At 44.1% G+C, this 12,163-nt stretch overlaps 1 protein-coding gene across 1 annotated transcript in view; it reads right to left on the bottom strand.

Moving 5' to 3' along the window:
* The window catches only part of MLPH (melanophilin), a 79,948-nt gene that overhangs the window by 57,489 nt on the left and 10,296 nt on the right, over positions 1–12,163 (bottom strand). The window contains exons 2-3 of the mRNA XM_044432142.1: positions 11,415–11,542; positions 1,471–1,692 (exon numbers count right to left, since the gene is read on the bottom strand). Coding sequence (XP_044288077.1) covers positions 1,471–1,692; positions 11,415–11,524 — 332 coding nt within the window. The 5' untranslated portion in view covers positions 11,525–11,542. The remainder of the gene's footprint in view (positions 1–1,470; positions 1,693–11,414; positions 11,543–12,163) is intronic.

Here is a 12,163-nt window from a genome sequence, read left to right as displayed (position 1 = left end):
ATCCAGAAACTGAAGTGGGGGAATGTGTGCTGGAGGGAAAGTAAGTAGTGGCTGTGAACAAAAGTAAACTGTAAGAAGCTGGGACTAAGGGCCATTTCAAATCCTGTCCCCATCACAACTTTTCAGGCCAAATCAAATCTTGGAGAATGCTTTGCAAAACATTATTACAGGTGCTTCTATACCACTATACGTGTGTGCTATGCTGGGCAAACTTTGCCCTACTTACCTATTAAAATATAGCATCTCACTCATTAGAAATTTTCTACATTGTGCTAAATATTTGCCCATTTTCAATGATGGGTGACCAATTCACCAAACGAAGCCTCTTCAAGGCAGTTTGTTAGCTGAACAGAGAGCGTTAGAGCAGGCAGAGGCCAGGGGCCTGGTGAAGCAGAAGTCTGGGATATTAGCTGCTAGGCCTTGATTAAGGAGACAGGGTCATGCCTTGGCCATGTGGCCTTGAGGCAATCACCATTTCTCAGCCTAAGCTATCTTAGGATAAAAGGTTATAGAGCATATATGTTAGCCTGAGCCTTGTGGAAGAAGCATGAGATTATAACATAGCAATACAGTGGTACCACGGTTCACAAACTTAATTCGTTCCACAATTCTGGTCGCGACCCGAACTGGTTGTGAACCAAGTCAAATTTCCCCATAAGATTCAATGTAAATAAAGTTAATCCATTCTGACCCCTACAAACGTGGTCATGAACCGATTTTGATTGCGAACCAAGTCAAATTTGCCTATAAGGTTCAATGTGAATAAGGTTAATCTGTTCTGTAATTTTTTTAATCACAAAAATTTGAAACAAAGTCACAAAAAACAAGAAAGTAACAAAGTACAGTAGAGAACACTAACCTAGGTGTGGGGGGGGGGAGGTTATTATTTGGAGGGAGAGTTACTCTCCATAAGGACATCAGGGAGATCTCCTTCAGGGGTTTCCTCTGACTCTTAGCTGCAGGGTCAATTTTGGTGAAAAATCTGCACGTTCTGGTCACATTCATTACCATTCTGCACATTCTTTTTACCACCATGCTTGTTCTGGACTTTCTTTGGAGCCATTATTCAATATTATTATTGAATAATACTTTACACGACTGTGTGTGCTAAAAAGCACACAAAAAAGCTTCACAGCAAGTGACCACAGGTCTGTCTGTGACCACAAGCGGGGAAGATGGGCGTAATCGCGATCATGCTTGTGTGGGAATATGGCCACGATCATGGTTGTCACCCAATGAGGAGTTCACGAATGGACGCAATTTTTTTCTGAAATGGTTGTTAGTGAACTGATTTGATCGTGTACTGAGGCATTCGTGAACCGAGGTACCACTGTAACAACCTTTACAATTCTCCTTACTTTAGACAATTAAAAGGTGAAGTATTGTGGCCTAGAATGTATCTGGATGTAGACATTCCCCATTCTGATATTTAGCTTGATCTCCCTTGTGAGTCCTCTAGCCCAGCCTTACCTGGATAAGCGACATGGATCACACACCCAACCTTGCTCCCTTTTGTTGAAACGGCTGCAGTTCTTGCAGGTGTACAACTGACAGTCTAAACATTGCCGCTTGCTGTTTACCAGGAACTTGAAGGGCTGCAGGCAGTGGATGCAGTGAGTTTCATTTATTTGAGACTGAGTGGACAATAGTTCTCGCTTTGTGCTTTCTTTTTCAATCTTGCCTTTCAGGTCTCTTTGAAAAAAATATAATAACCGTATTTATCAAGTGAACTGTGCCAGAAAAAAAGGCAGAAGACACACAGGAGGAAATTGAATTATTTACTCCTAAAATGTATTTAGAACTCAGATTCAAAGTATGTCATAGAATACTGTATGTCTAGACTCCAGCATCTTTTTGGCATACATAGAGCCCATTACAGGTACTGTATTTATAATACTTCACACACATTGTCTGTGTAATCCTTACACCAAAACCCTCAACAGGAAGGCACATTATCTCCCATAGCAAATGGGGCCTAGTGAGTTTGCATCTGAGGAGATCTGCACTGGAAATGCCCTGGTTTCTAGGCCACACTTGTATGCAATCCTAAGTGGGGTTGGGATGGATGGATAGATGGATGATGAGTGAAGCAGCAAATCTACCTCTGCATTCAAAGTCCTACCAGTTCGCTCCAGCCAGGGCAGAGAGGGGCATCCCTCCACCCGTGCATTTTGAAGAACAATCGCACCCCCCTGGCCCAAGCACCTTTCTTGGGGGCTTCCCTGGCTGCTTCCACAGGTGAACCACTGGACAGGAGTGCCTGTGACGCTCTTCACAAGTGTATCTGAAGCTATGCTGGTGGAGCGCCTTTTTGCCATAATGCCATGCACCAAGCAAGCTCTGGGGGTGCCATAATTAGTTACCATATTACAAGAGCTCTCGGCAGTTTAAGGAACAAACCATGATTATTCCACTTATACTTCCTGATTTACAGCTTTTACTACTCTGCTCTTCAGCTCCAAAATAATTATAGGGAAGCCTGCAATTACAGTACATGCTATTTGCTTTTTCTTTATAACACACACTTACCATTTCTGTTAATGCTACAACAATTTAATATTTTTATCCCAGGACGCTTACTGCCTTTCCAGATTAAAAATAGAGTAAGTTTTTCACTGCATCTGGATGAGTGTCAGGCTTGGACATTATTGAGGCATTTGAGTTCCCGATACGGTTTCCAGAAGCCCCCAGAAAATCCTCCCAACCTGTACTTGACTGATTTTTCACACATGGCCTTTGAACTGATCAGGCGCCAGAGATGATTGTACAGGAACAGAGAGTCATAAATTAGTTAGTTGCAGACCATATGGAATTTTGTCAACATCCACATCAACTGTTTAGTTTAGTGACCCAGAAAAGCAGGAAGCATTCCCATGAAAATGAATCACTGTCTACAGTAGATTCTAAAACCGCAGTTTCTGGAGAGAGTACAGGCAGCCATCTTCTGAAGAAGGGTTGAGAATTGGCCTCAGGAGTTCCTCCGTCATCATCATCATCCTTAATCTTTCTCATACTTACTTTTAATTTCTATGCTGCCCAACAGTCAAAGGTCTCTGGGTAGTTTACAGCAGCATTTCAAATACAAATAATATTCAATATGAAATAGAGTTAACAATAATTATAATAGCATGGTTTAATCTAACATGCAGCTAGCTGCATTTGCTACACTGTAAAAAAATATATTGAGTACTGTGAAATAGGTTTTGTGGAGTTGGGCTTGCTTATTTATTTATTATATTCACAGCTCATCTTTTTTTCAAAAAAGACTCCAGTGTGACTTCCATAATTCTCTCCTCTACTTTATTTGCACAACAATCCCATGAGGTGGTTAGGTAGAGAGTAAGTTTCTAGTTCAAAGTCACCTAGTGAGCTTCATAGGTGAATGGGAATTACACAAAGAACTGCTGAATCCCAGTTTAGCACTTTAACCACTGTGTCACACTGGCTCTCACATGGAACTAAATAAGGGATGAATCAGTCTGTTAAGTCTTCCTTTTCCTTGTTTTTCCATTATTAAGTGTGCTCAGTGTCATTTCTGCAGTGTGCAACTCTTAGAAAATGTCTGTATGAAAATTCATCCAGGTGTTTTGCCAATTGCTTGTTGGAAGTATGAGCTTAGAATTAACCCTGCATTCTTGCAATTTTACCACCTAATCCAAATCTTTTACTCCTCATCTGAACTAGAGAGACAACAAAGCAAGTTTTGGGGGAAAAAAACCATGCATGGGAACAGTTGTGCCAATCCCACAAATGACCACAGCTGAAACCAGAAATTTCTCTGCCTCTGAGAGAGTATGAAGGAAATCCCCTATGGAAAATATTTTCCATCCAAGACCTCACACACCAGCATGTGCTGACTGAAAACATGCTGAAGGGGAGCAGGGGAGCCAACTCAGTTCATAGGATGAAATTCAGTGAAGTACTTGCCAAGCAGCAATTCCCCACCCACCCTGAAACTCCCTCAATATGCTCCAAAGGGCTTGGGATACTTGAGAGCATTTTTAGGGGGCAGGAGCTGGAGTGGGGATGAAGAGGTGGCATTAGATGCCACCCTTTCCAATCCATTTCTAACCAAAGGAAATGCTGGTCTATGCCAGCACAGAATCTGCCAGTTTGTCCAATAGGTTTCTGTTTGCCTTCAGTGAAACTAGAAATACACACCACACTCTATTTGCCTTCTGGATTATGATTAAGAAATGTAATGTTTGATTTGTAGGATGGGCTCCTGCCTGCTTATTTTCATGTAGGTTGGAAATTTTTCACCTACAGAGTAATTAACATTGCTCTTGTGGTCCATTTACTAATACCTCTGCATTGAAATGATTTCTATTTCTGCTTTAGCAAATGTCTAGAAGTATGATCAAGTCCAGAAACTCCCACAGAGGCAGACAGAAATGTGCTAATGGTAGCTGGGAACTTCCACTGCCAAGGCTGCAGAAAACCAAACATAAATATATATGGAAAAGTTAAGTATCAAGTAAGCACCAAACATTTTTGCTCCGATTTGTTCAATGATAGTGGCCTTCCAAAACATCAAGTCTGTGCTAGTATGGGGCACACAAAATAAGACAACAGTGGTGATGGGGATGATGGAGGTGCAAAAGCACTATGAATAGTCTGATCCTCTGCCCATTTAGAGCATAATCCTGCTGGCTAGTGAATGTTGGAAATTGTAGAACTTTCTTCTGTCGAAGCCTACATGGAATTGCACACCTAACTTGACATGTTTAGAGGCTAAAATGTAAACAAATTCATAATAACAAAACTGTGTTGTCTCCTTGTTGTCATTTTAACAAAGCTACACCAAGGCCGTGGCAATACAATTCAAACAGACTCTAATGGTGCTCTGCACCAGGAAAGCCCAAAATAATGTGGGTTTCAGGGCAATACCAGGATACAAAATGTCTGGCACACAGTGAAAGTTGTGTGGTCAAGTAGCAGCAGATGACATCCCTCAGGGTAGAGGAGCAATGATAAGCAGGAGAATAGGAAACCTCTCGGTAAGCTTCCCCTGCAGTCACATTAGCACAATCCCTAGCAAAAGTATCATTGTAGGGGTGGGGATCCAAACCAACAAGAGCAGACAGTGTCAGCTGCACAAATAGCCTTTCCTAGACAAACAGCACAAGGTAGCCAATGTTTTCCATCTCACTGATTTCAATGGAAGACTTCATTTATTCTGTTTTTTGTCCTGCCATTCCTCAAGAAGTTCAGGGCACTGCACATCTTCCTCTCCCCCATTGTTTTATCCTGTGCTAGGCTAGACTGAGAGAGGGTGAGTGGTCCTGCCTTAGCATATGATTCCATAAATCACACTGACTGTCATTTGAGTGATACGTGTGTTTATACCTCTGCCAGAAGAATCTGTAAGACCTAGAGGTGCTTCGGTGTGTCTGAATTTTATTACATATATAGCTTGTTTTTCTCTCAGGAGAGAAACAACATGGGCATAATTTTAATAATTACATAAATATAATAGATTCAAATCATCTTGGCATCTCATGCCTTCACACTTCTTCCTTCTCCTGTATCAAAATAGTGCCCCTCTTTAGATTTCTTTCACACATTGCACCAGTAGATGAGGGCCATACCAACTCTGCCTCCCTGACGGTCTGTGTACCAAGGAGTCCTCCCTGTGACATGGATGCAACATGACACAGTATGCAATTAGACGTGGGGCCCAGGTCTGCTGAAATTGTACAGGTGAAGACCTGCTTCCTATTCACACACGAAGAGGCCAATTGCAATGTTGCCAAAGCGGGTGGTGATGGGAGAGCATATTCACCATAACAGCCGTGACACATCTGTCTCATTTAAGCATTTCATGATGAAGGGTCTAAGTGGTGATATCATTCAGATATGGGTTTATAACTAACAGGCAAATACTGGGAAAAGTCCAGTTCCCCTAACTCTTATGTCCCTGTTGGTATAATGTACCCCTCAAAACTCTTGCCCACAAATGTTTGGTTTGGTTTGGCTTGGCTTCTTTACCACCCATTAGCCAGAAAATCAGATGTGTGAATAAGCAAATCCAGCTGACCCAGACCCCACTTCTACTTGTAAGCATGGAGGCAGCACAAACACCACCCATTTTGTGAAGAGGTCTAAGGGTGACAGCACCTGCATTCCGTTTCATGTATTTTATTTATTTATTTATTTAAAACTGTTCTATCCCATCCTATACCTAAAAGTCTCAGGATGGTCCAACAGCAAAGGCACAGCATCACTTCTATAATAAAAACCCGATTAAAATAGAAATTAGGCCTTAAAATAATGGGAAAATAAAAAGGTTTTGGCTTGGTGCCGAGAAGAGTAAAGTATCAGTGCCAGGTACACTTCTCTGAGGAGCATGTTCCACAACCAGGGCGCCATGACAGAGAAGGCCCTTCTCTGGGTAGCCATTCTCCTAATTTCCTTCAAAGAGGACTCCTGAAGAGGCTCCTCCAACCCAGATCATAGGGGGCAGGCAGGCACGCAGGGAAGGAGATATCCAGGTCCTAAGCCATTTTGGGCTTTATAGGTTATCACCAGCACCTTAAATTGGGCCAGGACTTCAATTGGCAGCCAGTAAAGAACCGGCATTGTGTGTGCATCTCTGCTGGTCCCTGCAAGCAACCTGGCTGCTCTATTTTGGACCAACGGAAGTATCTGGACCATCTTCAAGGGCAGCCCCATGTAGAGCATGTCGCAATACTCCATTTGGGAGGTTACCAGACCATGGGTCACCATTGCTAGGCTCTACTCATTCAGGTAAGGGCGCAGCTGATGAACCAGCCAAAGCTGAAGGCAAGTGCTCACCACAGCAGCCACCTGAAGTTCCAGGGACAGCTCTGGGTTGAGGAGCACCCCCAAACTGCGCACCTGTCCTTTAGGGTGAGTGCAACCCTGTTCAGAACAGGGCAAAGACCACTTACCTAGAAAGTTGAACCACCTGCCAACAAGACCTCCATCTTGTCTAGATTAAGCCTCAATTTACTGGCCCTCATCCAGTCCATCACATTGGACAGACACTGGTTAAGACACTGATTAGATGCGAAAGAGAGGTAGAACTGAGTGTCATCAGCATACTGGTGACTCCACAGCCAAAACCTCTGGATGACCTCTCCCAGTAGTTTCATGTAGATGTTAAACAGCATGGGGGATAAAATGGAACCCTGTGGAATTTCATGGCAAAGCTGCCATGGCTCAGAGCCAAAATCCCACAGCACCACCTTCTGGAATCAGCCCACAAGGCAGGAGTGGAACCAGTGCAAAGCAAGGTCTCCAGCCCCCAACTCAGCCAGCCTATCCAGAAGGATACCATGGTTGATGGTACTGAAAGCTGCAGAGAGATTCAAGAGAACCAACAGGGATACACTCTCCCTCTCCCTCTCCTTGTCCCTGCACAAGCCATTATGTAGGGCAACCAAGGCAGTTTCATTCCCTAACCAGGCCTGAAACCAGACTGGAATAGGTCTAGGTGGTCAATTTCCTCCAAGAGAGCTTGGAGTTGTCCAGCCACCACCCACTTGAGCACCTTGCCCAATGGGATGTTGGCCACTGGTCTATAATTAGTGGCAAATTCTGGGTCCAGGTTAGGTCTCTTTAGGATGGCCCTGATTACCTCCTCCTTCAAGGGGTCAGGGAGCTGATCCTCCCTCAGGGAAGTGTTAACCACTTCCCGGACCCAGGTCCACATCCTGACCTTGGCTTTGTAGTTTCAATTCTCCCCGCAGTCATGAGCTCTGATCAAGCAAATTGGCAAGTATACTACAACAGTTATGCTCTCCCTTCAGAACTTCCCACTTAATGCAGGAAAGTCTCTGTGAAATTATGCACACCTATCAGGGCTCCTGTCAGATCTAATCTGGCTCTGAAGTTTTCTGTCTCAAGCATACAAAAATACCCAGATATCATCATTGTCCTAGGAACCTCTCCAAGCAGTTAATATTCCTTTCTTTTCACAATTCAGAGTTTCAAATAGACATTGGTCTTGCACTGATAAAAGCACATTACATGTTGCATTACATTACATTTTAACCTGCCTTTCTTCCTCTGGCAAGAAGGCAAGGCAGTTCATGAGGCTGTCCTCTTCTCTGTTTTATTCTCACAACAACCCTGCGAGGTAACTTAGACTGTCCGATTCTCCTGAGCCACAGCCCAGCACTGTGCCATGAGGTCCATAAACAGAACTTATGGAACTATTTCCTCCCAACCATCTGATTCAACTCTTCGCACTTTGTGGTTTCAGCAATCACATGGAAAAGACTTTGATATATCTGGTGATTTCTCAGAGTGTTTTCAGAACCATTCATTAGAAAGAAACAAAGCTGATCCCTGTCACATTAAATCAAACTAATCAGAAGATATGTTCAGGTCTGGATTTCAAAACTTGCTGAATTATACAAAATGTTCTCTGCACCTTCACTGGGCATGTTTTTGGAGCTATCTGAAAATATTTATTCCCTTTTCTTGTCAGGATCCACCTTCAACAGAAGCGAAGAAGAGACAGGTCTGTTCAGACAGATTCCTTTTCACAGAAGAAGACACACTCTAATATGAATTGGACTACACATGGATGAACTTGGTTACTGCAGTTTTCCCAGCTGCCATTATCACAGGACTATTATTTCTTTATTTTATTTATTAAAAGCTCTTCTATCCTGTCCCCTACAGAACATCTTGGGACGGCTTACAAAAAATAAGTAGAATAAAACAAACCCCACAGCATCCAACCATTAATATACTAAAACCCTAGTTAAAATCAATTAAATATTAAAATAGCAGGGAAATAAAAAAGGTTTTGCCTGGCGCTGAAAAGAATATAATGTCAGTGCCAGACAAACCTCTCTGGGGAGCATATTCCATAGCTGAGGGGGCCACCACAGAGAAGGCCCTCCTCTAGAAACTCTCCCTCCTAATCTCCTTCAAAGAGGAGCAAGACCTCTCTGCCTCAGATCTCAAGGGGTGGGAGGGCACATAGGGAAGAAGGCACTCCTTCAGGTATCCCAGACCCAAGCTGTTTAGGGCTTTATAGGTCAGAATCAGTGCCTTAAATTGGGCCCAGACTTCAATTGGTAGCCAGAGTAGCTGGTACCGGCGTTATATGTGAAAACTGGCCGGTCCCCGTTAACATCCTGGCAGCTCTATTCTGAACCAATTGAAGTATCCAGAGACCATATTCAAGGGCAGCCCCATGCAGAACGCATTACAGTAATCCAACCAGAGTGTGGGTCAGTGTTGCAAGGCAATGCTCCAAGTAAGGACACAGTTGATGGATCAGCCGAAACTGAAGGAAAGCACTCCTCCCCACCGCTGCCACCTGGGACTCCAGGGACAGCTCTGGGTCAAGGGCACTCCCAGACTGCAAGCCTTGTCCTTTACGGGGAGTGCAAGGTCCAGATAAAATCATTTAAGAGTGCTTAAGTATCCCAGCTGTGTTCTGATCTTCTGTCAAAAATATGTAACATGTGCCTAATTTTGGCTTATATACAGTGGAACCTTGGCTCACAAACTTAATCCGTTCCAGGACTCTGGTTGTGACCCAAATTGGTCATGAGCCAAGTCAAATTTCCCAATAAGGTTCAATGCAAATAAGGTTAATCCGTTCTGTAACTACTTTTTTTTTTATCACAAAAAGTTGAAGCAAAGTGACAAAGAACAACAAAGATCGTGGCCATCTCCCCCCCCCCCCCCCCGCCCCCGCGCCCAGCCATCCCCCCCCCCCCCCAGCACAACTGCAATTGCACCAGTCATCCCTGCACGAGAATGCCCATGATGCCAAATTCGCAACCTAAGCCAAAATTTTTCAGAAATTTCTGTTTGCAACCTGATTTGGTCATGAACTGAGGCGTTCGTGAGCTGAGGTACCACTGTACTAGCGCACTGGAAATGTAACTTACTACCCAGCCAATGTAATTTACTACCTAGTTCTGCTACTTGTTGAGATACTTGAAGCAGAAATGTGAAGGACTGAAATTAGGGACCTCTTCATTCAGACCCAGGCCCTTAATTCTTGCAGAAGTCTCTTGGGAGTTGTAAACTCCAAGGTGAAACTTGAAAGGTCTGTGGAAATGAAGAATTAGGTGGCTATCATAGCAATATGGCCTAGACTTGTTTGGGGCAGGGCCACATCAAAAAGCATAACATTTATTTTCAGCATGTTTCTGCTACACTACATAGCATGGTGATATAACTGTGTGGCAGATGTTCAGGTCTGATAATGATGGAGCAAGGTCCCTAACATTCAAGGAAGAGACATATGAATTTATAGTGTGCAAGGAAAAACTGCCCTAAGGAGGTTGGAGAACCTCTGCTTCTCTGCCAATTACTGATGAAGATACTGTATATCTGATTTGTTTAAGGACTGGGTGAACACATAGAAGAACTTCAGTTCTCAAATACTAAGGAAAATTATTGTGGTGGGTTTCTTTCTTTCTCTTTCTTTCTGTCACTCTGCACATTTGAATATTACATGGATGGGAATATTGTTTCAGTCCAAACTCACCTTTACTGACTTTCATAGATTTGCTGGCAACCATTGAAGGTGGATCTTCTCACCTTTCAGTTCCCCCTTCCCGGCCTACATGCCAGGTGAGCTGGGGATGGATGGCCAAGTCTGAGCCTCACTCTGGTGTAGACCACTAATGTGAATCTGGGCTAGTCCTGGTGCCACATTCCTGAGATTCCTTACAGGAAACACTACTGTTGGGGAGTGGGGAGCCCAGCCCTGCTCCCCTCACCAATCAATCCAGACCAAACCGCTCGCACCTACAACCACAGAAAGTTTATAGAGGATGCAAATCAACTTATTTCCAATGGAATTAAACTTGCAGTGGGGAAAGCAAAAACCTTTATACCATCTGATATGCAGGTGAAATGCACTCCTAGTCCCATTAACTGGTATCTACTTCTAGCACTGCGAGACATTTTTCACCTGGAGTGGGTGGGTGGGGTCATCAGTGACTGCAATGCTGCAGCCATGTGGGACCTGCTTTTGTGGGCTTCAGACTGAACTGGGGTGAGAACAAAGGAGGGGGACTTTCCTCTGGTGGGTGCGCACCTTTGGTTCCCTGTCATGCCCACCAGAGTGCCAGCTGGTGCAGCAGAAGGTAGTGACTTTCGGGTGTAGCAGTCATTCCTCACCAGCCTTTCCCCCTTTGTTGCCATCCTGCATGCCTACACAACTCACAGCTCCCTGGCAGGCAGGGAAACAACCTCTCAGCCTAACCTACTCTCAAGAAGTTGTGCGGATAAAATGGAGAGAAGAATTGTGTAAGGTACTCTGGGTTCCTTACAAAAGGAATAAATATAAATGGGATATAAATGTGTAAATGGAGAACAACTTGAAAACTAGAAATAGTAAAGACTTCTCTGTTCTTGGTAAAGCCTTCGCTGTTCTAATTTGCAGTTCCATGTTCTACTTAGGCACTTACTCTAAACGTGCTTCCTCTTTCTTGCGGAGATCAAAGTCCCGTTGAACCACTTCCCAAACATGTTTGGCCTCTTCATCTGTAAGTTTGGAAAGATCCAGTTTACGTCCCATCTTCAGAAAGCAAAGCACCTGGAAATTAGAGATGAAGGTCAGGTAAACTTTATCAAACAAGTGATTTTCAGGTAGTTATACTTAGCCAATGTTTGTTTTTCCCTCCCCGGTATGTTGGGATTTTTCCATGAATCCCATGAACAGTCAAGAAGTCTGTCCTGATGTCCTGCTGGAATCTGGCTTCTTGCAGCCTGAGCCCATTATTCTGTGCCCTGTACTCTGGGGTGATTGAGAAGAGATCCTGGTCTTCCTCAGTGGGACAGCCTTTCAAGCATTTCAAAAGTGCTACTACATCACCCCTCAGTCTATATTCAACATGCAAACAAAACTCATAACATAACTCATAGAAATGTTATAATAATAATAACAATAACAACAACAACAACAACAGTGGCCAAATAAATGAAATAACAATGAAAAGTGATAGGTGTAGCTATGTATAAAGAAGGTATCTTTCCAGGGAGCTTTTGGCCCCGGTGCAAGCTGCTGTCGCTTCTAGAGGAGGAGGTGAGGCGTCTGAGGGCTGAGAGAGCTCTCCAGCCCCCCCCCCCCCCCGGGGCGCCCCCCCCCCCCCCGGGGGGGGGGGGGGGGGGGGGGGGGGGAAAGAGCCGGCGGCCCCCCCCCCCCCCCGGGAGCAGC

The sequence above is a fragment of the Varanus komodoensis genome, unplaced genomic scaffold (genome assembly GCF_004798865.1).
Source record: "Varanus komodoensis strain SLA01 unplaced genomic scaffold, ASM479886v1 scaffold23, whole genome shotgun sequence".
Taxonomy (NCBI): Eukaryota; Metazoa; Chordata; class Lepidosauria; order Squamata; family Varanidae; genus Varanus; species Varanus komodoensis.
Note: the sequence above shows the minus strand (reverse complement) of the source record. Positions and strands in the feature narration are given on the sequence as shown.